The 27,719-nt window shown below is 36.2% G+C and overlaps 1 protein-coding gene across 2 annotated transcripts; it reads right to left on the reverse strand.

The window, feature by feature from the left end:
- Positions 1–27,719, reverse strand: SRP72 (signal recognition particle 72). 2 transcript variants are annotated; one of them, XM_058722519.1, is made up of 19 exons: positions 27,590–27,719; positions 25,385–25,505; positions 22,406–22,529; positions 21,003–21,146; positions 20,812–20,923; positions 18,570–18,601; positions 17,797–17,921; positions 17,646–17,703; positions 15,130–15,261; positions 14,077–14,205; positions 13,183–13,255; positions 11,274–11,338; positions 9,563–9,658; positions 8,399–8,502; positions 8,194–8,271; positions 7,122–7,259; positions 3,627–3,664; positions 866–1,025; positions 1–230 (listed from the first exon to the last, which is right to left on the reverse strand). In XM_058722519.1, exons 1-19 carry the CDS (start codon positions 27,696–27,698, stop codon positions 53–55), a joined length of 2,016 nt encoding a protein of 671 aa, XP_058578502.1. In that variant the 5' UTR covers positions 27,699–27,719; the 3' UTR covers positions 1–52. The 2 variants fall into 2 exon arrangements, with proteins under 2 accessions (XP_058578502.1, XP_058578503.1); XM_058722520.1 differs by lacking the exon at positions 27,590–27,719 and adding an exon at positions 26,912–27,440.

Genomic DNA, 27,719 nt, shown 5'->3' on the forward strand with positions numbered 1-27,719 from the left:
TGTTCCTAGTGTCAGTGAGACTAAAAATAGCTTGGAAACAAGAATGTTCCAATCACCAGCCACCTTTTCCACCTTTCTTCTTTTTCTGTTGCTGTTTCTTTTTTGTTGCTGGAGCCCCTGCAGGTTTCTGGTGTCTTGGGGGTATGATATTACTTGTAGATGCAGCCGATGTTGCTGCACTGCCAGGTCGTGGGGAGGTGGGTGGGCTGCTCACAGTCTTACTGGCATCCCTAAAATCATCAGATCAGGAAGTGTTGGTCATTCATATATTCAACAAAAGAAAAGGCTATAAAAACACATTATTCTTAACAATTTTCCACATATATTCTATTTCTTTTTTTTTTTTTTATTATTCTATTTCTTTTAAAGGGGGATTCCCAACTCCCTATCCATTTATCTTTTGAATACAATTTTTACTGCTTCATAATTAAAGAAAAAGTAATATATGGTTCATGCCAATTTTTAGAAAGCTTAGAAAAGAAAAAAATTTAAATGACCTATAATCTTACAATGTAGAAATAGCTTATTTAGTAACATTTTTAATAACTTCTTTCTAGTATCTTACTTATAGTATCTGTTTATCTACATATTCAGTTGAATGACAAGTGTATTTAGAGCTTCCATCTGAAGATACCGAATCCTAACATTTATAATACAATTCTACAATCCTGGTATTTACAATATAATCAAATCAGAAACACCACATTTTCTTTTCTTTCCATAAGTATATTATAAAACATTTATTAAACATATCTGACTGCACTTAACTTAAAATATATTTAAAAATTCTTACTAATGACCCTGAGTCAATCTGAAAAAGAATCAACTTATGCTCTGAGTGACTTCATGAGGAGCAATGACTTACAGTTCAGATGAAGCTCCTGCCGTTGTTCCCTGGGTCCCTTTTCCAATCTGATCCTTCTTCTTACCCTTCTTTCTTCCCCGGTAATAAGAACGTTCTCGCATTGGTAGCCATCTTTCTGGATCTGGGGTCACCTTTGGGTCATAATTCTTAGGCAGCTTTCCTGTATAACAATTGATAAAGGAATGAGAAATCTGTCCATAATGTTTTCAAGATAGTTTGCTTAAGGAATGTGTCCTAGCCTGGGAATAAATAACATTAAAATTGAAGTAAGTTCATCTGAGAAAGTTTTATTTGTATAATCTAGCAGAGGAAAAGGCCTTATTTCTAAGCATGACAGAAAATTCAGAAGCCATAAAGGAAAAGACTTCACAGATATATCTATATAGAAAATTCTTTTTTTTTCTTTTAAGTTTACTTTTTTTTTTTTGAGAGAGAGAGAGAGAGAGAGAGAGAGAGGGAGGGAGAGAGGGAGAGAGAGAGAGAGAGAGAAAGAGAGAACCAGCAGGGGAGGAGCATGGTGAGAGGGACAGAGGATCTTAAGCAGGCTCTGCACTGACAGCAGAGAGCCCAATGTGGGGCTCCAACTCACAAGCCACGAGATCATGACCTAAGCTGAAGTCAGATGCTTAACCGACTGAGCCACCCAGGCACCCCTATATAAAGGATTCTCAACTTCATTTGGTAAGAGATATATTTTTAAGAGAAATAGCAAATATATATATGTATCATACACACACACACACACATATATATATTTGCATACTATATAACAGAGTGGACTGATATTCTTAATGTACAAAAAGGTCTTGATAATAAATAGGTAAATGCAAAAAAAATGGGCACTGCTATTATTAGGGTAAAGCCAGGAGAAATAGAAGTCCTTAATCATGTGAAAAAATGCTCTTCTACCTCACTAATTAGAAATGAAAAGGTAACAAAATTCTATCAAACTAACAAATATTAAAAGCAGTAATACCCAGTTTTGGTGAAATAGTGAGAAACACTCAAACATTATGGCAGAAGTGTACACAGTTTAGCCTTTGTAGAGAGTGATTAAATTTGGCAGTGCCACTCAAAATTCATACTTCTAGAAATTTATCCTGCAGATATCCAAAAGACACAAGGTTATGTACAAGAATATTCTCGAGGGGTGCCTGGGTGGCTAAGTCGGTTAAGTGTCCAACTCTTGGTTTCAGCTCAGGTCATGATCTCATAGTTTGTGAGTTCAAGCCCTGAGTTGGGCTCTGTGCTAACGGCACAGAGCCTGCCTGGGATTCTCTCTCCCTCTTTCTCTGCCCCTCCCCCACTTGCTCTCTCTCTCTCTCACAATAAGTAATAAACACTTAGAAAAAAAAGAATGAACATATATCACTTCTAAGTTTTAAAAAATACTTATTTGGAAACTACAAAAAATAAGAAAGTAAGTGAAACGGCAAGTTATTTCTACCTACAGTTATCAGCTGCTCCCTTGCAGTATCAATAATACATAAAACAAATACTTATAGTGGGCTGGATGCAAACATTAGCTTCTGCACCATCCCAAAACTCTACTAAGATGGAAACAAACACATTAGAAAGAAAAATAGGAAAAAATATATTATCAATAAAATTTTGGAAGCAGGAAAACAGATGGAGGAATGGTAATAAACTTAGCAGACTTGAGAGACCTGAATTCTAACACAATAGTGAACAAAATAAAAAACAATGTGATTTACACCACAGATTTCCCAGATTCAGAGACAGGTAGGTGGCTCCAAGGATAACCTCTGACTAGTTGATGCCAAACATGGTAATTCTACCCTCTCCTGCTATGGACTAAAATCAACTATAGCCTAAGCCAAACAATGTATGGCATTCCCCTGGTTAATGGTTCAGGGCCGGACACTGACCTATGTTGGCCCCATCAGATTAATGGGAAAGACATGGCAGCTGCAGAAAGTCCTTCTCTGAAAGGCTGGATATAAACAACAAGCTCTGTTCCCAGCCCCCACCTCTTTTTTTAAGAGAGAGACAGAGCCTAAGTGGGGGAGAAGGGGGCAGGGACAGGAAGGGAGGGAGGGAGGGAGGGAGAAAGAAAGAAAGAGACAGAGAGAGAGAGAGAGAGAGAGAGAGAATGAATCTTAAGCAGGCTCCATGCCCAGCACAGAGCCTGATGCAGGGCTCAATCCCACAACCCTAGGGATCACGACCTGAGCCGAAATCAAGAGTTGGATACTTAACGACTGAGCCACCCAGGCGCCCACACATTCCATTTCATAGATGAAAAACTCAGGCAGGTATCTTAAGTAACCTATTCACAGTCACAGCAAGAGCAACATAACTAGAGGAACAATGTAAATTCAGGGAATCAAACTCTCTAGAGCTGTACTCTTTAAAAAAATAAAATGGGGGCGCCTGGGTGGCGCAGTCGGTTAAGCGTCCGACTTCAGCCAGGTCACAATCTCGCGGTCCGTGAGTTCGAGCCCCGCGTCAGGCTCTGGGCTGCTGGCTCGGAGCCTGGAGCCTGTTTCCGATTCTGTGTCTCCCTCTCTCTCTGCCCCTCCCCCGTTCATGCTCTGTCTCTCTCTGTCCCAAAAAAAAAAAAAAAAAAAATTAAAAAAAATAAAATGTTAGCTATAGTCGAGACTAAAGTCAGTGTTCAAAGACAGAAGAGAGGACAATGTATTTATGCATGACGACTTTTATATAGGGCTAAACTCAAGCTTTTAATTGAAGATTCTGTAAGACAGAATCTAAAGATAAAAAAAGAAAAAACTCTTACCTTTCTTTTTTTTCTTCTTCTTTTTCAAATCTCCCTGTCTATAAAGAGAAGAAATATCATTACCATTATCATAAAATATTTATAGCAGAATAAACGTGCAAAAGAGTGAGCTGGGCATTTTATCATAAAGGCATTTAAGATTTTATATTGTCTTGCCAAACTTTATAAACTAGCTGGGATATTAATACTGGTTAAGTTTATTTTTTTTTTATTTTTACTTTTTCCACTTTTGCATTCAAGCATATTTTATTCAAAAACAAAAACACACTGAACAAACTCTGCCAGTAGAAACTGGCCTTGGGTGGAGAGGATTCCATGCATACTGATGGAACAAGGTATCACCCAATGGAGCATCTGTCCTTCCTAAAAGAAGCCTTTAAAAATGGTTTGAGTGAGGTCATTGTTTTCAGGTTGACTGGCTTCAAGTGTCTGTGATGGAAGAGCCAATGCTGGGGCACTAATTCTGCTGCTCTTCAAGTAGCTGCAGGAACAAATGTTAAATTGAGTAAGTCATAATCTCAATTCCTCTCTAGGTATTTTTTTTCCTCCTCAAATTTTTATTTAAATTCTAGTTAGTTAACACACAATGTATTATTGTTTTCAGTATACTGGTTAAGTTTAATCAAGCTTCGTACACTGCAGCTTTTGGAAAGTGGTTTAAAAAAGAGGGCTAGCAATGTAGATACCATTTACATTGCCATATATTAAGTCTGTGTAAAAAGGGAAGAAACTTGAATAAGCATAAAAATCTACAATACTATGTTAAGTTATATGCTTGGTAAAACTAGAGAACAGGTAACTAAACTTTTAGGCAAAAGAACATGTATACATATCACACACACAAAGAATATCTCTGGGAGGGTATGTAAGATAAGTAACATTGGCTGTGACCTTGGAGAGAGGAGAGCACACATGGGTGGGAGGAAGCTTTTACTCTGTACTTCTTTATCTTTCAAATCTTGAAACTGGTAAGTTTATAGAATTTTTTAAGTAAAATCTTCATTAAGTACACTGACCAAAAAAGGGGGTGGTGGTGCTGAAAGGAGCATGAAAAATCAAGACACTTCAGCAAGTATTGACAGCAGTTAAGAGGCAGACATAGAAAATACCTCTGTACATAATCATATGTGCTATATCTCTATGGGAACTATGAAACAGTGAAGCAAAAAGATGAGACTGCAACAATTCCTGCCAAAAAGTCATTCTAACAAGTCATTCAATTGTGGAAGTTCTTTTGGGGTACCCTCAAAAATAGGATATGCAACATACAGTGTCTTTATTTATTTGATGTTTATTTACTTTCTTTAAAAACTTTTTTAAATGTTTATTTTTGCGAGAAAGAGAGAGAGAGAGAGAGAGAGAGAGAGAGAGAGAGACATACAGAGGGAGGGGCAGAGACAGAGCACGAGCGGGGTAAGAACAGAAAGAGACCGAGACACTGAATCTAAAGCAGGCTCCAGGCTCTGAGCTGTCAGCCCCCATGTGGGGCTTCAACTTATGAACCGTGAGATCATAACCTGAGCTGAAGTTGGACGTTTGACTGAGCCAAGTGTCCCTTAATGTTTACTTTTTATTTATTTTGAGAAGGAGAACGCAAGCAGGGGAGTAGAAGAGAGAGAGAGAGGGAGAGAGAGAATCCCAAGCAGGCTCTACGCTCAGTGCACACTCAGCGTGGGGCTCAAACCCATGAAATGTGAGATCACGACCTGAGCCAAAATCAAACAGTGGATACTTAACCAACTGAACTACCCAAATGCCCCAACAGGGTCTTACTTTCGAGTTTCATCTCTCACCCAGACCATGTAACAGTCTTCTAAATTGCCTCTCTACTAATCACACTCTACAGTCAGACCTACAATTTCTCAAAGGTTCTCTGCAATTTCTTTGCTTTTGCTTGCACTCTGCTTAATTCATCCTCTTTAAGAGTCAACACAATCACTTCTTCCTTGAAGTAATTTTTTAACCCCTGACTGTCCCCAGGAAGAAACTGTTCCCTCTGGTATACTCCTCTATGCTCTGCACAATCACAGAGCACGCAACCTTTACTGAAATTAAATGGATTTAATTTATTATTTCCTTCTGCTAGACTTAGGATTAGAAAAGGGGGCACCCGGCTGGCTCAGTTGGAAAAGCAGTGACTCTTATTCTTGGGCTGTAAATTCAAACCCCAATGCTGGATATAGAGATTAGTTAAAAATTAAATAAATAAAGAATTAGAAAAGAACTATATTCCTACTGATTACTCAACTCTGTTTTGGAAGAGGAAAAAAAATTACTAAAGATATATAAAATAGGTGTTATTTAAAAATCCCCTTAAGATCTGGCTTGAATTTTTTATTCTGATAAAGCTTGAGGTAGGACTTATATGATGAAATGGAATATGGAACAATGTAGTATCTCTGGGACCTACAATTCCTTATTTTAGTTTTAAAAACCTATTATCAGGATGACAGTGCTTTTTTTTTTTTTACCAAATAGAGTTCATAACGAAGTTAATCATATACTGTTGTTGATGTATTTTTTTTAAGTTACAAAAAAATTTGCATTTCAAAAGGCATTCTTTCAAAAAAGGAGAAAACAGTGAAAAATTATGAAAGCCACAAATCTGGGGTAAGGGTTATATGCCTTCCATTCTCTATTCATCCTGACTCTCTATTCATAGAATCTTAAACATTACACTGTAGGCCTCCACAGTGTTTCTGAGATGGCAACATGGGAGAGTAAGAATTGCTGACTTCTAGGGCACCTGGGTGCTCAGTCGGTTAAGAGTCCATCTCCTGATTTAGGCTCAGGTCACGATCTCACAGTTTGTGGGTTCAAGTCCGTGGCACTGAGCCCGCTTGGGATTCTTTCTCTCCCTCTGCCCCTCCACTACTCTTGCACACATGTGTGAGCTCTCTCTTTCTCTTTCTCTCAAAATAAACAGGTAAACTTTAAAAAAGAAAAAAAAAAAGAATGACTGACTTCTAAGTTAATGAAGCTGGCTAATCCTTCCTCCAAATCAACAAAATAAACTTCATCTGAATTCTGGTATAGAATCACTAAATGATGTACTAAGTGTACATCAAAAACTTACAAATAAAAAAAGTAGAGAATATCCAGCCAATGGAATACTATGCATAAAAAGAATGAAGTATGTCTATACTAGGAATATGGAAAAATCTCCACGACTCAGAAGGCAGAAAACAGTAAGAACAATATATTACTCCCTTCTGTAAAAAAACAAAAAATAAACCAATCCAAAGAAAATATTTTAAAATTATCTTTGTGTGTAAACACAAAGAAGATCCTGAAGGATATACACTCAGTACTAGGGGGAGCAGAGTACACTACTAGGGGGTAAACAGGATGAGGACTAAGAACTGGGTATAGCAAAAGAGAAGGGGAACAAAGGGGACTTAAACTTTATTCACATGGAATTTTCAGAGAATGTATTTTTTATTCCTTATATAATTTAAAGACAGCATTAGTGAATGTTACAATGAAAAACATTACCCTTGCTCCTTTGGTTGACTATCTCCAGCAACTTTTCCACCCTTTTTCCGAATGTAAGTAGCACCAGGAGAATTTTCAAGAGCCTCGACATCTACTTTCAGAGACATACTATCTGACGAGGGCAGGTGTTTACTAAGACTGGGATTGAACAGGAGTTCAGGAACACAATATATATACATATATATGTCTGTTAAAAGAAAGACAGTTTTTGATGTCCTTTGCCAAAAGTAAAAAAATGTTCTTAAATCTTCTACAGAATAACAAATCAGGTCATAAGGTCAATTACATATCATATACCCTGAAAAAAGAGCAATAATTTAATCATCCATTCCTTAACTCAGTGACACACTTCAAGATGGTAGCTTAATAAAATCTCCATCCTAAAACAACTACCATGGTTATACCTCATAGACTTGCTCACTATAAAGGTTTTGACTCATGGCTACTTAGCATCCACCACTCCACCTTGGGTTCATGAGCACACCCTGATGGAGTAGAGTAGCACAGCCAATTAAGGCACTGAATCTCTCCCTCCAGTAATTGTTTGAGATGGGCATGTAACTTAAGACAGTTCAATCAAAATGACATCTCAGAATCTTTCACAACTACTCAAATAAAATGTACTTTTTCTTTTCTTTTTTTATGCTGCTGGACTTGAACCTGAAGAGACACAGCTGCATCTTGTTGACTTCATTTTTGCTTCTGGATCAAACTGTACCCCAAGATGGATCTGTTATGTTAGTTTTTAGTCATGTTGATCAATAAATTCTCATTTTTGCTCTTACTAGTTAGTAGAGGGTGTTGTTTATTTGTTGAAACTTACAACAGAAAAAGTCCTGCTGGGGAGTGGGCACCTGGCTGGCTCAGCTGTGGAGCCTGCGGACTCTTCATCTTGGGGTGGGATTTCCAGCCCCACGATGGTTGTAGAGATTACTTAAAAATAAAGTCTTAAAAAAAAAATACAAAAAACAAAAAGCAAAAACAACAACAGAAAAAGCCCTGGTCAAATGAGGTAGTGGAAAGGATCTAGCATGCATTTGGGAGGTATCTGGAACAACAATCAAAAGGATACGCTTTTGCCTTCTCAGGATCTACAAGTGAGTAAGCAGAAATAAGCTGCGCCAGGGTGTGAATATCTTTTGGATTTTGTCTAAAAAAAAAGGATAGTAAACAGTTTATGAAACTGGAAAAAGTAACATAAACAAGAAAATAACTTATTTGTATCAAATAACAGCAATACAATTTGCATTTTTACATCTCCACCTTTCAGAACTTACTTCCATAACTGTTCTAGGTCACTAATTGCCTCCTTTTTCCGCCCATATTTGAGTTTGAAGTTTGCAGCTTCTCTTATCAAGGACAAATGAGCAGAAGATTTGGGCTACAGGTTCAATATAAAGAGGAAAAAAAAGTTTTAAGCTAAATATCTAGCAAGTTCATAAAGTTATTATGTTCATTAGACCTTTAAGATGGACCTATCCATTACATTCCTCATCTTAAGTTATACTGAATGCATGAAACAACAAAAAATAACACACATACAGGGAGGGAGGTAGACAAATTATACAAGTGATGACCAATTTATGAATTTGGAGCATAACCTATCTCTACACTGTCTATAACTAGAAATATTTCCCCATGAGCAAATATTAAAGATATGTCACCACAGTTCTCAAATATTAACACAGTATTTCCCAGAACCCTGATACCCCTCCATTGCTAATAGTGCTAACAGTATAAATACTGTGTGAATGTATATTTATAAATTGGATACTGCCTGTAAACAAACCCATAATGGAAAAAATGAAAAGTGTTCCTATTCCATGAACACATGAGATACAATTATTGCATGTATTTATTGTTTCACCAATTACTACCATCCACAAGCTCTCTCTCGACAAGATGAGCACTCCCAATGCATTCATGTATTACTGTTTTTTGAGATTATACACGAACACACACACACACACACACACACACACACACACACACACACACACACAGAGTTAAAACCATAACTGAGCTTCTGTTTTTAATTTTGCAGCCATTCCTATTTCTAATAACTTTACTTGGTATACTTAAAAAATTAATTTGACAGTCTAATAATATTCCATTCTTTAAACAGTAACTTGGAATATTTCAATTCACTAAGTTCACTACTTGCAGCTTTTTATTTTTTTTTAATGTTTTATTTTTTTGAGAGACAGAGAGAGAGAATGCGAGCAGGGGGGAGCAGAGAGAGGGAGACATAGAATCCGAAGCAAGCTCCAGGCTCTGAACTATCAGCACAGAGCCTGATGCAGGGCTCAAACCCATGAATCATGAAATCATTACCTGAGCCAAAGTAGGATGTTTAGCCAACTGAGCCACCCAGGTGCCCCTGAAGCTTTTTATTTTTATGTAAAAACATGCCCTCATGACAATTTATTCCATATATTTACCTGATGGTTTTGATACCACTGGATAGCTTGCGTGAAGACCTCAATGGCACTATCAATATCTTCCTCATGGCTGTACATAGTCACTAATGCAGATACCTACCCAGCCAAAAGTATAAATTAATGAATAAAATTCCTTTCTCTCCCAGAATAAGCTTTTTGAAAATGAAAAAAATTGAAGAAATAGAAAATAAAAGTTGCTAGGCTCTGTCAATACCAAATTCATCATAAAAATTATTATCTTTTTAGAGCACAGTAACTAGAAATACTGTATACAGCAGTGGTTTCCAAATGCAAAGGTAGTTATCTATAAAATGTAACTTTCCTCTTTTATTATTATTATTTTTATTATTATTAAAAAAATATTTTTTTTACATTTATTCATTTTTGAGAGACAGAGAGAGAGCACAAGTGGGAGACCCTGGGGCAGAGAGAGAGGGAGACACAGAATCGGAAGCAGGTTCCAGGCTCTGAGCTGTCAGCACAGAGCCTGACGCAGGGCTCAAACTCACAAACCGCGAGATCATGACCTGAGCCGAAGTTGGACGCTTAACTGACTGAGCCACCCAGGCACCCCAGCTTTCCTCTTAAAGTAGTGCCAGTTCACAGTTTGTTACCAGTGTATGGTAAGGTAAGTACAACAGTTGAGAGTAAGTGTTTAGAGTATTAGTTTATAAGGTAAGACATTGCTGGGACTTCCAATGTGTGATTGGTGAGGTACACTTCAGCACAGCTAATGTCCCATAAGTCGTATCTGGCCTGAACTACAAAAAGCCAGTGAAAAGCTAGCCTGGTGTGTGGAGGGACAGCATGGAGGCCCATGTGGCTGGAGTATAGTGAGAATGGGAGGGGTACAATGAGATGAGGTCAGAAAGGGAAGAGAAACAAAAAGCTGGATCTTAGAGAAAATCAGTAAAACTGATGAACCTCTGGCTAAACTGACCAGAAAACAGAAAAAGAAGACCTGAATAGCCAGTGTCAGGAATGAGAGAGGTTCTACAGATCTTAAAGAGATAAATAAGAAATATCGGAACAACTTTTATGCCAAGAAATTCAACAACCTAGATGAAGTGGAAATATTTCTTGAAAGGCCAGATATGAAATAGTAGGAACCTTTATGTTTGCTTCTAATATAAAGTAATTATCACCCAGTCTTTAAAATATGAGCCTTCAAAAGAGAAAGCACTACTGTTATACATTTACTGAGTGCTGACTGTAAACAAGCTGTGTTAGAGGATACAGACATGAATAAAAGTTCCTATACAATAAATGCACATACCACCAACTACAGCATTAGTCTCTGCTTTGAAACACATGCTTTCACAGCAACATCACTGATTTAAACCTGTGATGCTTGAATCATCAGAGAACTAAAAACTAAATTTGTTGGCCACTATTACTAAATTGCTTTAGTTCAAAATACCACACTGAAGACATGACAGAATAATTTAGGCTAAGAAACTCCCTATATAGGTCTTAGATTATTTAAAGTTGGCTCTCAGTGATAATATAAAGCCTAAATAGTGCCTCGAATATTTGCCTAATAAACCAATGCAAAGCAGAACATAAAGTGAGATTAAATGTATACCAGATAAATAACTATTATTTTAACTACTACTGCATTATGAATAAATAGAAATTAAATACAAAAAAATCAAACATACCAACAAACTACAATTCCATTACTTTTAGTCTTTTAATATTTTAAACTCACCATGCCTGGTTTATGTTTTAACTCTTCTAAGCTTCTCAATATTAGACATGCTTTGGATATATTACCTTGAGAGATTAAAAACATCATCATCATCACACTGAAGAAAATATATTATGAAAAAAATACAAGAAGTCACTTTGTAGTATCTCTAAATACTCAAGCTTTGGGATCTTGGAGATAATGTACTCTACTTATTCTTTTTACATATACATAAAGAAATGGAGTCCTAAAGAAACAATATACCTTGCTTACACCCACAGAGTTAATGGCAGAGATGTTACCAGAAAAGAAGTATCCCAACTCCTACCCAGTCTGTTAAGTTCTATTTCTCCTTTCGTAGACTGTCACTTAAAGGAAGCTCTACCCTAAAGACCTTGAAATATGAAATACTGTAGATGGGAGCGCAATGGAAAACTTCCTATGGTGTCAAAATACTGTTTTTTTTACTCATTGCATACCTCACTAACATAACCTTTCAAAGACTTGTCACAGGAACCATGATAAGCTCTTAGTAATTTTAGTACGATAAATAATCCTTTCAAAAATAAACTGAAAACTGGAGAAGGAAAGAAAATAAGGGGAAGAGCAAGAAAAAGGAGAGGTGGGAAAAGAAAAATTAAGAGAGGAAGTTAAGGAAATGTGAGTATGGGTAACAGGAAGATCAATAATGTTTTTTTTTTTTAATGTTTGTTTATATTTGAAAGAGAGAGCATCTGTGCATGCCAACGTGTGCACACGAATGGGTGAAGGGCAGAGAGAGAGAGAGAGAGAGAGAGACAAAGACAGAGAATCTCTGTGCTGTCAGGACAGTGCAGAGCCTGACACAGGGCTTGAACTCACAAACCATGAGTTCATGACCTGAGCTGAAATCAAGAGTCTCAAGAGTTGGATACTTAACCAGCTAAGCCACCCAGGCGCCCGTTTGTATTTTTTCTTTTAGAGTAATCTTTATGCCCAACATGGGGCTCCGGGGTTTGAACTCACAACTCTGAGATCAAGAGTCTCATGGTCTACCAACTGAGCCAGCCAGGCACCCCAAGACCAACAATGTTTCTCAATCTTGTTTTCATTACTACACACTATGGAGCCTTTTAAGACATTTCCTCCCCCCCCCATTGTCAATTCTCAACTTTACCCATGAAATTTTCATTTCAGCCATCATAATATCTGTAATTTTTCTGATCATCCACCAAACAACTGATCCCCACCACCCAATGCTGAGAATGCATGGTCTACACCAGAGATACAACTTTCTATGATGGAAATTTCCTAATCTACCCTGTTCAACTAGCCACATGTGGTTATGAAGCTTCTGAAATGTGTCTAGTACAAAGGAGGAACTGGCTTTTAAAATTTCGTTTAATTTTAAACTTAAAATAGTTATACTTGGATAGTGGTTACCAAATGCAGATAATATATAGCTACAGACAATCACTCAGGGTTTGTTTAGAATCATGGGCAAAAACAAAAGCAGTTTTTTGTAAGATTCAAAAACATCAGTTTTCATTAAATTGTCTTGCCTCTTCTCCCCCAAAGATATGAGTCAAAATATAAACAAAAGATAAAGGATTAAGAAATTCTGAGAACTAGAATGCAAAGTAACCCTTATTTCATGTAGATACTACCAAGTGACAGAAGCATTTCTACACATGACATACCCAGGAAATTTGCGTTAAGCATGATTTTTTGAAACATAGGAATCCTTTGCTTCTACTGACTTTCAAGGCATATACTGAGAATCATTCTAAAAATTTAATAACCCAAGAAAAGGCTGTTTGAAACATCAATAATTATGATTCATCATCGTGCAAAATTTTTTAAATCACATAACCCACAAGTACTTCAGAATCATTTTAATCATGTTTCCATTAAAATGATATTTTAACCATGATGAAATCACTATCAATACCTTGGGAAATTTTCAGTTGTGCCATGGTCAGCTTAATTTCAGCTGCATTTTCTGGATGCTGATCTGAGAATTCCTAAAATGTTTTAGTTGGAGGGAAAAAAAAAAAAAAATCACAATTTATTCAACTAGCTGCACACGTTTCAATTACCACATCTACACAGAATTTTAAATCCAGTTTTAAGATAGTAAAGTTCTGGTTTTAGATCAAAATTTTAATTCTGGAAAAATTTTATTTGATACCTATTTTGTTTTAAAATTATGCTCTGAAAAAAAACATCAAATTATGCTCAGAAAGTGTAATAATATCAAGTTCCAGGAAGTCATTACTAGACAAATAATAATTCAGGTTACCACATAGTTCTGTTTGTTTAAATAAGATACTCAAAACAGATGATATATCCTTACTGAGAACCCCTGCCTAGACAACTCTGCCCTTCAGGATGGTCCTAATTTTACCCAGTTCAACTTTCCAATGTAGTGTACCCTCAGGAATTTCAAACATGTAATCTAGCAGTTGGTTTAGAATGACAAAAACCAAGTCAGTATCTCTGTAATTGTTTGAGTTTTTAGACTGGGAGTCATTAGAAAATACATTACTGAAAAAGAGATTAAGCATGTTCTGGTATTATAAACCTAAAACAAACCTTTAACTCATGCTAAATTGATCTCCAAATGAAAAGCATTCCTCAGGGTTTAGGCAAACATTAATGCAAACTTACACAAAACAAAGTGGTAGCTCAAGAATTAACTAAAGTGACACTATGGAATTTGTCTAGTGGTATATTACCTATTAGTTTTCCCATTTTATTTACAAGTTTGCAGGCTATTATAATGAAAATAAAACAAGGATGCAACTCTCTGACACCTCATTAAAAATTCAAGTAATTCCTTTACCTGAAGCAGCTCTATTGCTTTTACGTGCTGCTTTTCCCGGCAGAGCTGGGCAGCTTGGATTAATACAGGCAGGAGATGCTCAGGACTTTGGGACTGTAAACTGGCAGATATTTTGCGGCACTGTTCTGCCTAAAAGATAGTATCCCCCCACCCCCAAATAAGTTGGTTAATGAAATTAAACAGTAAGTGAATGACCAAAAAGAAAAGGATGGGGATGGAAGAGGAGGGAACTCAGCTGAAAGACAATAGTAAGTGAACAACTATCTAGGGTGAAAGAAGTGATTTATAATATCTATTCTCAATTTTTTCCTATAGGAAAAAATTTCCATTTACTAAATTTAAGCCATGAGCTATGAAAGTATTTAGGAAAGGACTAGTTCTAAACATTAATTTGTATGCTTAAATTCCAGAATTTTGTTAAAAAAAAATACAAGTATCAGTCTTTGCTTCAAAACAACAAAATGTATAGGTATTTCTTGCTAAAGTATCTAGACTCAGTTCTAAATAATAAAAATGTTATTGCCTCTCACTCCCACTGAAAACCTCTGTTACAGAAGAATATAAAATCATTATTTAAAATTAATGCATGTTAGAGTTAGAATTACATCCTTAGCATTTATAACTTAAGTAAATAGTACAAACTAAAATGAAAGATCTTAAACCTATAATCACAGTCGACATCTTTAATGACTTCTACTTTAACTCAGATCAGAAATAAGGTAATGAGAACATTATCTCATTTACAAGTGTGAATATTTTCTTTCTCTTAAAAGGCAGCTGCAGACCCTTACAAAGAATTGAGCAAATTACTTGTTTAACAAATAAAATCTATGATACATGACATTCTGAAGAACACATGACATATAAGACAAAAAATGTAAATAAGTTGTACTGATTTATTTATATGTATTTATTTATATAACATATATATTTATTTGTATATAAATAAAGTATACTTATATAAGACAAAAAAAATATATAAATAAATTGTACTGATGCACCCCTTATGCCTCCAAAAGGGTTAGCCAGGGGAATTGGAGGTTTGTTACCTACCTGGTTTGTGTACATAGCAAGCAAAGCTTTGTTAAATTCTATAGCTTGCAGCTGTTTCTTGGAAAGCTTAAACTCTACTCCTTCTGCATTGGTTAATTTCACCTTCTTCTTGGAGTCAAAGACATTTTGGTCCTGACAAAAAAAAGTTCATCTGCCATTAACAGCAATCTCAGACTTTAACTCTTTTAACACTTCAAGACTTTATTACTCTTCCATTCAATACACAAGAGTGCTTGGAAAATAATACATCTACCTGGTTAGGTTGCCTAAATCTCTAAGATGCATATAAATTTGTCTTAGGTTCTTGGTTTTCTTTTGATTTATCCTTCCACTCTTAACTGCTTGTTTTGAGCTTTGTGAAGAAAAGTACATATGGACAGAACAAATCTTACATTGGAAATTAGGACTAATGACAAACATACAAAGAAATATGCAAGCTACAAACTACGCCCTTTAGAATTTAGATAACAAATGAGGAACACAATTCATTTCTCTTTGAAATAGTCATTACGTAAGCAAATCATTAAAATTTAGAAATAAATTCACACCTCTTTTGAACCCATTTTTAGCAAAAAATGCTAATGTAATGTACTGTCTCCCCACCCCCCCCCCCAACACACACACTTCTCACCTAGGTAGAAGCTCAAATAAGTTCAATTTCTCAAACTTCTATGTGGGGCAAGCACAGTGTTATTGTTAAGAGTTCTAGAATGTCACATACCTTTCTAGGATAAGGAAGACAATTAAATTACATTGCATCCTGAGAAGGCCAAACTGAGCATGTGAATGTCTACTGTGTGCACAATATTCTTTGTTAAATAATATATCTATTTGCAAATAAATGATATCCCTATGCTTTTTAAACCAGGTCTTCTATTAGTATGAAGACTAAAAGGAAGCAAAGAAGAAATCTAGAATAAATTCTACTTTTTCTGAGTGTGAAGCTCCAAACCAGTACATATCCTTTTAATTTGTTTTCTTAGTTTCCTCCCACAAGTCAAATATTTCTCCATATGTTCACTTGCTTAAACTGTAACCCTCCTTTTCAAGGGTCATCTACAAATTGGTCAACATGGAGATCTTTTATTTCACCAATACTTCAGTTAAAAGTCAAAAAGTTTGAACAATATTAATGATTAAGACTGAGTTTCATATTTCTTTGCATTACCTATAGCATCCAGCACTATTCTGAATAAAAAGTTTGTTGAGTAAAGAAAGTTTGGCATATAATTACAATGAGATTAAGATATTTAGTGTTTCACACACTCTCCTTTCCATAATCATATATCCAGGTAAAATGAATTTATCCTCACTGGCATTTCAAATAATTCATAAACACAGGCAGGTATATAATGCTAAGATTCAAATGCCACAATCTATTTTTGGAGACCTAAACTATGCTGATAGCCTGCAACATCCTATAACTACTACTGGCCCTAATGCTATTATCTCATTTTCTGGGGATTCTCTAGATTTCTACTATAGAAGGGGAGAAGTACCATGAAGGACTCTGCAATCAGAGAATTGAATCTCTGGAATCTGAATCCAAGTTCCACCTTTAACACAGGCTGTGTGACCTTACACAAACTGTTTTAACTCCTTTCAGCCTTAGATTATATTCCTATAAATCAGAGATAAGTACTGCCACCTAGAAACATAACTGTGAAGATGAAATAAATGACACTTGAAAATTCACACAGCTGATCAAAAGGAATCAAATGTTACTTTTCTTATTTTCTGCTGACTTGAATTTCAAATCTGAACTTGAAATGTTCTTCCATTAAAACAGTGTTCTAAATGGTAGTTAATTTTACTAACACAGTACTCTTTAGAACTGTTTATATACACACTTGTAATATTTTACATGTAGTATTGGGAGTGGGTAGAGAGAAAACCTGTCCATGTTTCCCCTCCCCCCAAATAAAAACCACGAGAAAGAAAAAAATTATTTATATAGAAAACTTGTATTCAGACTCACTAGATGAAAATGTCACATAAAACATGCATGTTAAGCTTTCAGTTTAAGTCTAAACAATGGGCACCTGGGTGGCTCAGTTAGTTCAGCGTCTGACTTCAGCTCAAGTCATGATTTTGCAGCTCATGGGTTTGAGTCCCACATTGGGCTCTCTGCTATCAGCAGGAAGCCCACTTTCGATCCTCTTGTGTTCCCCTCTCTGTCCCTCCCCCACTCTCTCTTGCAGGTTCTCTCTCGAAAAGAAATAAAAACATAAAAAAAAGTCCAATTTATTTTTCAATACATAGATTCTCTACATTATTATAAACTGGTAAAAGGCCAAGATTTTAAAGTCCAGAGTCTGTAACTACAAAAAAGTTTTATTATCTGAATATGGCTTGCAGAATCATCATCATTATGAAAGTTAAATAACACTCTCCATTGTAATTTTGCTATAACTGTACTGTGTCATGGAAAAAAGAACAGTTATCCTAGGACAAAGCTGAGGTATTATGTTTTCAATGTAAAATATAAGTATAAGAAAGCCATGGATAACCCATACCTTGTTAATAGTAATGATATTATTTGCAATCACAGCCAGCAATCCCACATCTGTCGGCCTGTGAACAATAAACAACAGTCAAAAAGGAACAAACATTTACAATGAAACTTCATCCTCTATAAAAGGCATTTCATTTCAATAATTTACTTACTTTAGTTTTATTATCTGATTGTAAAGTTGCAAAGCCTCCTCTGTACGACCCTGAAGCTGCAGAATATAGGCCATCTGCCCATGAATGATGGCCAGTTCTGCCTGTGGGTCTTCCTCAGTCCCATCCTAAGTAGAAAAAGAAACTTTTTTCCCCTGTAAATTCTCCAAATTGATCTTCACAATTACCAAGTGTTCCAAACATTCAAAAGATACATGATCTCAAAGACAACATGTAATTTTCAGAAAATTTCCCTTACTGTCAGTTTTGTTAAAATTTAGGAATCCGATAAAGGGGATTCCTAGAGTAAACTGCTGTGTCAACAGGTATGAGCTAGAAAACAATAAAAGATTAGTGAAAAAGCTAACAGTTATAAGGACTCTGTAATGAAACTACTTCACAGCTGTCTTTAAGGTACTGCACTTAAACAAAACTGAAAATCGTTGACTACTGGATTATTTGTGGTTCATTAAAGAAATATGCATGGAATTCCTATAAAAGGACCCATATTCAAAGACCTGAGCCTTATATCTAAAATAAGACAATGAATTTATATTAATATGAATTTAAAATAAAATGTATAAGGCATATAAAAATTCTGTTATTGTAATTTCTCAGCCTGAGACTCCATCAAATAACTGATCAAGAGGGTTTCTATTCTATTTGTATGAAATAAATTACCTATTTCAACAAGTTAATAAACACTACAACGAAGCCCCCTATAAATTCATATTAGTCAGAAGTGTAAAATCTAGGTTTAACAATGGAATACTTACAGAATCTTCTGATAATGAACGGCGGCAAAGATCTATAGGAAAAAAATGGTTTTAAAATTAACATTGCAGGGTAACTCCCATTCCTTTCACCATTCCAAAGGACAAGAATTAAATTCTTAGGAAGAAGATTTCAAGATAATTTTAATAATAAGCAAACTTGAACTTTATTTTAAAAAAAAAATTTTTTTTTTTAACGTTTTTATTTATTTTTGAGACAGAGAGAGACAGAGCATGAATGGGGAGGGGCAGGGAGAGAGGGAGACACAGAATCAGAAGCAGGCTCCAGGCTCTGAGCCATCAGCCCAGAGCCCAATGCGGGGCTCGAACTCACAGACCATGAGATCGTGACCTGAGCCGAAGTTGGACGCTTAACCGACTGAGCCACCCAGGCGCCCCAAACTTGAACTTTATTATTACCATCAACTATGTCACATAAATATTATCAGTTTTCGTTATTCTAGCTCTCTGGCATTTTTCTTTCATTTGTAATCGTTAGGTTAAAAAAAAAATTTTAGCCTGGGTGCCTCAATTGGTTAAGTGTCCAACTCTTGATTTCAGCTCAAGTCATGATCTCACGGTTGTGGAACAAGGCCCCAGGTTGGACTCTGCACTGACAGCATGGGGCCTGCCTGGAATTCTCTCTCTCCCTCTCTCTGTCCCTCCCCTGTGCACACATGTGCTTTCTTTCTCTCAAAATAAACATTCAAAAAAAAACAATAAAAAAATTTTAAGGGAATTAAAAAATATAAATGTAACAAATGTTGACTGCAAAAAACCAATGACAAAAAAGTATTAAAACAATGACAATTTCACCACCAAAAGAACCACTATTCGCATTTCAATTACTATTTTCTAAATGCAAATGCACAGCTACTGTTAAAATGAAACAGATACATTCTACATACTATTTTGAAACCCCCTTCCTCATCTAATATGTGGATATCTTCAGATTATAATAAATATAGATCTACATTACCATGCAATCATTTAAAATAATAATAATCCATTTTGTGGTTATGGTAAAACTTAGCCAATCCTCTTATAGGACAGAAACTCATCATGCCTTAAATTTCTTTCTTATGACTACCCCTTCAATTAGCATTCATAAAAATACATATATGAACTTACCTAATTATTTTCTTAAAATAAATTTCATTTATCTAATTATTTGCTTTTAATTAATCTGATTATTTTCTTAAAATGAAATCCTTGGATCAAAGGGTAAGCAAATTTTAAAATCTGCTACATATCACCAAATTGCCCACTGCAAAGTTGGCATTACTTTATACTCAAATCTTCCATGTATAAGAATATCCTTTTCCCATACTACTGTCAATACTAGGTATAATCAAGAAATTATAATTCTCAAACATATACCTCGTTTCACCATTTTTTCCTCTACACCATTTACTGCAGTCCCTATATCACGTTTATAGCTTCCAGGGAAATATGTATTCAGAAGAAAAGTTTACATGTTCCAGGAGTTGAAACCAGACATAAGTTCTCCAATAGGCTATTTTTCTTTTTTTCTTAATTAAAAGCTTGTTCAGAGCATGTAAATGCTATATATGGAAACATGTTAAACGGAGTTAAGATGTGCTTGAATAGTGTCACCAATACGTACCCACACAGTCACACTAAATTATCATTATACTTGAGTACCAGTTTAATAATGATAACCAGTATTTATTGGATGTGTATGTTATATGCCATGTATTGCTATAAATACTTGACATGAACTCAATTTACATTTAATATTCATAGTAATTTATTAAAAAACCTCCTCAAAATTAAGGTCTGGTGTGGATGAAAATGGACAACTACTCTGGCTTAGGATTAGACAGAAATAAGGGAGAGATATGTCAAAATGCCAAGAGAAAAGCTAGTTGAACTGTTTTTTTTTTTATGTTTATTTATTATTGAGACAGACAGAGTACGAGCAGGGGAGGGGCAGAGAGAGACGGAGACACAGAATTCGAAGCAGGCTCCAGGATCTGAACTGTCAGCAAAGAGCCCGACCTGGGGCTCAAACTCACAGACTGTGAAATCATGAGCCAAAGTTGGACACTTAACCAACTGAGCCACCTAGGTGCCCCATAAAGCTAGATGAACTTTGAAAAACTCCCACTATATCAGTATTTCCATTTACAAACTTCACAAAAGTCGAGTACAATTTTTGGAAAGAACTATTTTAATAATAGTTATTTATTACAATTACACATAAATTTAATAAATTTCCAACCTTCAGCTTTTTGTAGGATTTTCATTGCCTGGCTCAGATGGCCTTGTCCTATCAGTGCACATGCAGCATTGTAGCATAGTTCATGTGTGCCTTCTTGGAGGCCCAAGTTCTCCTGCCGTGGAGCAAAATAAAAGTTAAACACTAGATAGGATTATTGTTTCATAGTTGTGTGGGTACACGGGGATACTCACTGGAACCACTTTTTCCCAATTGCTTTGTGCTGCAACAACTGCTGAAAGGTTTGTTTTTCTCTCCTCATCATAATCATCTTGGGAGTTTCGGACAAGATCTCTATACACTGCTAAGCATTCATCATAGCGTTCTAACCGGTATAGCTAGGGAGACAAATAGCAAGTAAAAAATCAGAGAGGAAGACAAATACAGTATTAAGTCTCAAACATCGTACAAATCCTTTTTGGAATCACTAAGTAGCAAACCTAATTTAGCATGTTATGGGCAATCAACAGTTTCCTTTATAACTTTTCAATTAGTTCTGTGTGCCACTAATACTTGCAAAGTTACTCGGCAATGAATCTCTACTATACTGCAGATTTGTAGGCATGATCCAAAAAGAAAAGTCATTGTATTTACCTCCTTCCTGAGGCTGGGTAAGTGCCTAAGTGGGCTGTAAAAGAAAACCTTTCCAAGGAAATCATCCTGCTACCTAGATCTGACTTACAATGAAAACATTTTCCCACCCATGAGTATTAAGCTCCCATAAATAAGAACAAAATTAGATGTTAACAAAAGGACTTAATACTTCCTAGGAGTTCACTTTATTTGATCTTCATTTTCTCTTTCCCAAAAATGAGCTAGTAAAGGGGTAATATATCAAGTACACAGAACATAATTCCTGCTTATTTCATTCAAGTTGTTCTCGAAGGGCAAGAAGAACTGCCACTCTGGGTAAATTAAATCAACCATGTCTGACAGAAATTGGTGCCCTTCATCAATCTCAAAATGCTGGAATTTACCCTAAATTTGCCCAGCTTACCTTAAAAGTTCTTTCTAAACCTACAATCCATGAACTTGCCCAAATCTTTCTCCAACCTATATGTATTGTTAAACTCCTACTATCTCTTGGGACAATACATTTAATACAATGTTATTTGCCCTTAATAACATTTTAAAAATCTTTAAGAGGATTTTGTTAAATCTAATAAAACATTTCTGTCCTCTCATCCTTAATAGCCCTATTTTTACTTTCGGCTTAAACAGGTCTCAAAACCCTTTCAGAATAAGATATTTTAGGGATTTCATAAATTAGCTGAATTCATCCAGATTCTTATCCATCATAATTTATTTTAAACATATCCCCTGGCCTTCACCTTTCCAACTAAAAAATTATAATTTGATAGGATAGTTTTAAATTTTCTTTAATTTTCTAATTACCATGAAGAAGCCATTTACTCATAGAACAGTATATATGCAAAGGTTTGTGTGAAGATCAAGAGGGACTATACTGAAACCTCAAGAATTGGTTTGGTGGCGAGTTTTCAGGATGGGCTGGGGTTCCTCATCCCTGCTCCTTGCTACAGGTATAATCATGTTCACTTAGGATGAATGTCAACAGGTATTTTAAAGCAGTAATTACCACTTGTCCATAAAGCTCCTTTAGTTTGTCTGTCTGCTGATTGGCACTTTCTATGGTCTTCAAGGCATTCTCAATTCTGTTCAGCCTGTACTCACAATATGCCTTCTCAAAGGAAAGAGAATTACTGAAAAAGAAAAAAAACCCCAGTATCTGGTCATTAGTTAACACTGCAGAGCACCCACCATATGCCAGACACTGCTGTAAGCACCTGATCTACATTAAGTCATTTAAAACCATTAACAATGGATGAGAAAATTGACAACATTTAGTGACACGTCTGAAAAACAGTTCACAAATGGCAGAAAATACTACATCCATGTCCCTTGCCTCTCTTGCTTTCATGGATATTCTTATTAGAATTATTGGCCTTTTGAAACAAACAGTTAAGAATGAAATAATGCTCGCAGTTTGTGAGTTTGAGCCCCACATCAGGCTCACTACTGTCAGCCTGTCAGCGCAGACAGAGCCTGCTTCAGATCTTCTGTCCCCCTCTCTGTTCCTCCCCTGGTCGCGCTCTCCCAAAAAATAAATAAACATTTAAAAAAAGAGAGAATGAAATAATGAATCAGCTAAGTAACTAATTACTTTAGACAAAAAGACAATCTGAACACTATTTTAAATGGGTTATTATAGTAGTCTCTTAAATCTATTAATCAAATAGTAAATTCTATAAAGCTGCTTTAAATTTGTTCAAGAAGCAAATGAATAGCAAAGAAAAGGTAATTAAAATCTTAAAAGAACATAGTGCTTATAACCAAACAAATGGTAAAACACACAACAACAAAAATACTACTTATCTACATTGACTTAACTCAGCTACACTAATATGACAACCTGAAACTCGTTTTGGAGTTTTAACCATAACCCATGAGGAAGAATATTTATGAAGAAATGACAATATCCTTCATTTACTTGCCTAAAAAACAGTATTTGAAAATTTCCCTACCTCACAAAATGGCCAAAACTCAAAAAAGATATTGAATTTTAGTATAAACATGTTTACTAGAAAGCAGAGTCCCCTTTATTTCCTCTTATATTTTTAATTAAGTTTTAAAATTAGTTTTCCATCTATCTACATGTATATAGTTAAAGAAAAAACAAACAAACCCAAAACCCAGAAAGGTATATATACACTAAGAGGTTTTATTCCAGGGCTATTCATATCTATCCTGTTCCCCTTTACCTCCTAGAAGTGATTACTTTAATTCACTGTTCTCCATCTAGTGTTTGTTTTTGTAAACTCAGGAAAATACACCTATAAATTCTTATATCCTCCTTTTCTTATATGAAAAGAAGTACACTAACTATACAGTTGACCTCTGAACAACACAGGTTGAACTGTATGAGTCTACTTATATGTGGATTTTTAAAAATAAATAGTATAGTACTTTAAGTGTGTTTTCTTATGACCTTCTTAATATCATTTTCTTTCCTCTAACTTCCTTTACTGTACAAATATAGTATATAATACATATAACCTAAAAGTATGTGTTAATTGACTGTTTATGTCATCTGTTAGGCTTCCAGTCAATAATAAGCTATCAGTAACATTTTTGAGGAGTCTAAAGTAATACTCAAATTTCTGACTACATGGAGGGTTCATGCCTGCATTGTTCAAGGGTACACTGTACACTGTTTTTAAATTTATAAACCAATATTTCATCAAAGAGTAAATATGCTGGGGACACCTGGGTAGCTCAGTCAGTTGAGCATCTAACTTTGGCTCAGGGCATGGCCTCACAGTTCGTGAATTCAAGCCCCGCATTGGGCTTGCGGCAGTCAGCTCAGAGCTCACTTCGGGACCTTTTATCCCTCCCCTGATCATAATCTCTCTCTTGAAAATGAATAAACATCAAAAAAAAAAAAAAAAAAAAGGTAAATATGCTGCAAACTTTATTTCAATACACATTTCTTCTGGGGCTTAGGCATGACTATAAAGAAAATCAACTTGCAGTAACAATTTAGAATATGAGTTCACAGTTCATGAAATGAGAAATGAAAAAGATTAACAAAAATAACAACAAATGTTATACATTTTAAAGACTGCTAAAGAGCTCTAAAACTGAATGATCTTGGCCTAAAAATCATACTCACCTAAACCATTCTCAAAGGAGGTAGGCACGGAGGTCAGGCTAAGACTGCCATACTATCCTAAAGACCTCTACTTACACATCCTTACCCTAGAGGTTCTAGTTCTACCCATTCTGCCTTTTTTTTTTTTTTAATTTTTTTTATTTAAAAAAAAAATTTTTTTTTTCATGTTTATTCATTTTTTTGAGAGACAGAGAGTACGAGCAGGGGAGGGGCACAGAGAGGAGACACAGAGTCCGAGGCAGGCTCCAGGCTCTGAGCTGTCAGCACAGAGCCTGATGCGGGGCCTGAACTCACAAACCGTGAGATTATGACCTGAGCCGAAGTCAGCCGCTTAACCGACTGAGCCACCCAGGCGCCCCTGCCTTTTATTTTTTTTTAATTAAACTTCTAAGTTGTTCTCCTTATGTCCTCCAAGAAATCATTACATTTATGCCCCATATCCCTCAGCAGTTTACTTGTTTCTTAGTGGTTCAAAGAAAAAGGCTCCCTAGGGCACATGGGCAGCTCAGTCAGTTAAGCATCAGACTTTGACTCAGGTTATGACCTCAGGGTTCGTAAGTTCAAGCCCTGCATGGGGCTCTGCGCTGTCAGTGGAGAGCCTGCTTGGGATTCTTGCTCTCTCTGCCCATCCCACTCGCATTCTCTCTCTCAAAATAAATAAATAGACTTAAGAAAAAATACTTCCTAAGGCAGAAAAGAACAAAGATACTATTGCTCCTTCCAGTTTCAGAAATACTACTAGCAAACAGGGAGAAAAAAAAAAAAAAAAAGGAAAGAAAGAAAAGGTCAAAAATCACTGAATAGAGAAGAAAAACCATGGAAATGGTTAGAGTTACAGTAAACATATTTCTAATAACTGCACAAACAACTAACTGAATCACTTACTTGGCTAACACTTTAGTGTGAGTGTTGATGACATTCAAGGCTTCCTTGAAACTTCCATTTTGAATAAGGCATACCACTTTACAGTGTAGAGCAGTTACATCATCCTTGTTGATCTGCAGTACTAAGAAAAATTTTAGGAAAATAGTTTTAAAATCCATTCCCTTTTTACATTTTTACTAGATTTTCCCACCCACTGCCTCAAAAAGCAACATTTCCAATTTTACTGCAGCAACAATTAGTTGAAACATTAAAAAAAATGACTGATCATTTTTAACTTAAGAAGTGGCAATAAGGGGAGCACCTGGGTGGCTCAGTTAAGCGTGTAACTCTTGACTTTGGCTCAAGTCTATATCTCATGGTTTGGGAGTTCCAGCCCTGCACTGGGTTCTGTGCTGACAGCGCAGAGCCTGCTTGGAGCTGTGTCTCCCTCTCTCTCTGCCCTTGATCTCTCAAAAATAAATAAAAATAAAAAATATTTTAAAAAGAAGTGGCAATAAGGACAGTTATAATTTAGTAAGATTTTCAAGGAGACAGATTCCCAAGATGCATGTAGCAAAAAAAAAAAAAGAAAAAAGAAAAAGAATTAAGCTATTTTCTCTGGCTTTTCCATCTTAGGACACATGCTACATCTTACATATTTCATTAGTTCACAGAGAAAGTAAAAAAGTTCATGCAGAATTTGGCAGCAAATGACTTAGGCTTGAGTACAAGCTTGTCATTAATGTCTCGAGCTCTTGGGCAAATCATTTCACTGATAAATGTCAGTTTTCTGATCTGCAAAATGAGTATGAAAGTGTTACCCATTTACGAAATTATTAAGAAGATAAAATGAGAATATTTTAGAAAAATCTATAAGGTGTGAAGTACACAAATGCAACCTATTTTGCTAGCAATATTTCCAAAAACCATTCAAAATTTCCCTATTCATCTAAGACGACCAACCAAAAGGGGACAAGGAAGGACTTAGGGGCAAAGTTTCAAAGCTAAACAGCTGCTCAGTGTCAAAATGATCAGGATCACTCTCCTTGCCCCTGGGCAACAACAGGAACCTAATTCTGTGTAAAAATTAAAGAAAAATTTTACCAATTAAGAAAATATATATTGATAAATACACTGATAAACTTGATGATTAAATAATTCCTGCAAAATACTTACTATACTGCCACTGAATAGTATGGGTTGCAGGCCTAGCCAAAGGCTAACGTTAATTCAAAACAAGTTTAGTAATCAAAATAACTCTAATCAATAGCCAGTTTCCTTAATGTCTGATCACCAGAAGTGCACTTGGGGGCACAATCACTTCTTTTCACATTAACAATAGGATATTACAAATTATTTACACAATCTTGTATGCTACTGACATAATTTGTATGTTATTACTGCTTTAAACAACCAAACCATGTGCTGGCAATGACTTTCCAAATCTCCCAAATATAGGTTGCATCTTCAGTAAAGAATTTAGCATGACAGCATTACAAAGCCTGGCCATATTATAGTTACATAGTAAAGGATAAATGAATACAATACCTAAACCTCTCATGCAAGGCAACTGCCTCGAAATTATCCGTTACAGGGCAAAAAAAACCGAGGCCAAACTTTTCTTCCGACGTTATTTCAAATGTTGGTGCTTTTACACACACATTTTCTGATCTGATGACACTGGAGAGAGAGTCTATCGATGGGGGGTGAGAGGCCTAACATCCGTATCAGTCCTTTTCCCTCTCCCCTGAGTCTGTACAGCGTCCACCTTGTCAGCACTAGCTTCTAAACTACGTGTCCCTTACAGGTTCCTCCCTCCGCTGCGGTCCAAGAAAACAAACTACCTCAGCAATACTGTCTTGATCACTCCGCTAAAAGGAAAGAGAAAAGGTGGCGATGTGGGCTATTTGCGAATTAAGGAGTAAAAACGTTAAGAGTCAAATAAGAAAACGGTTGGGAAGAAACGCATGGAGCTGCGGTCCCTTTAAATTCCACCCTCACTTCCCGCGATGGGTAAAGAGGGAAGTACACGTGGCTCTCAGCAACTCAGAACCAAGGGCTGGTCACTGAGGGGCTGCGACCCAAGCCCGCCCAGTATTCCGGCTCTTGCAGAGGGCGGCGGGGTCTCCCCTTCCCGCGTCTAATTGGAGGGGGTCGCGCGCGCCGGAAGGAGGCCGCGTCCTCCCTCCGGCCTGAGCTCGCCCCGGCGCCCGCCCCGACACTTACTCTTGTTGACGGTCTTAAGAGCGCGCGTGAAGTCACCGTTCTGGCCGTAACGGTTCACTTCACTCCAGAGGGCAGGCACCGAAACCCCCCCGCCGCCGCCACTCGCCATCTTGAACGAGACACGGAGCTG

This window comes from Neofelis nebulosa, chromosome 3 (genome assembly GCF_028018385.1).
Source record: "Neofelis nebulosa isolate mNeoNeb1 chromosome 3, mNeoNeb1.pri, whole genome shotgun sequence".
Taxonomy (NCBI): Eukaryota; Metazoa; Chordata; class Mammalia; order Carnivora; family Felidae; genus Neofelis; species Neofelis nebulosa.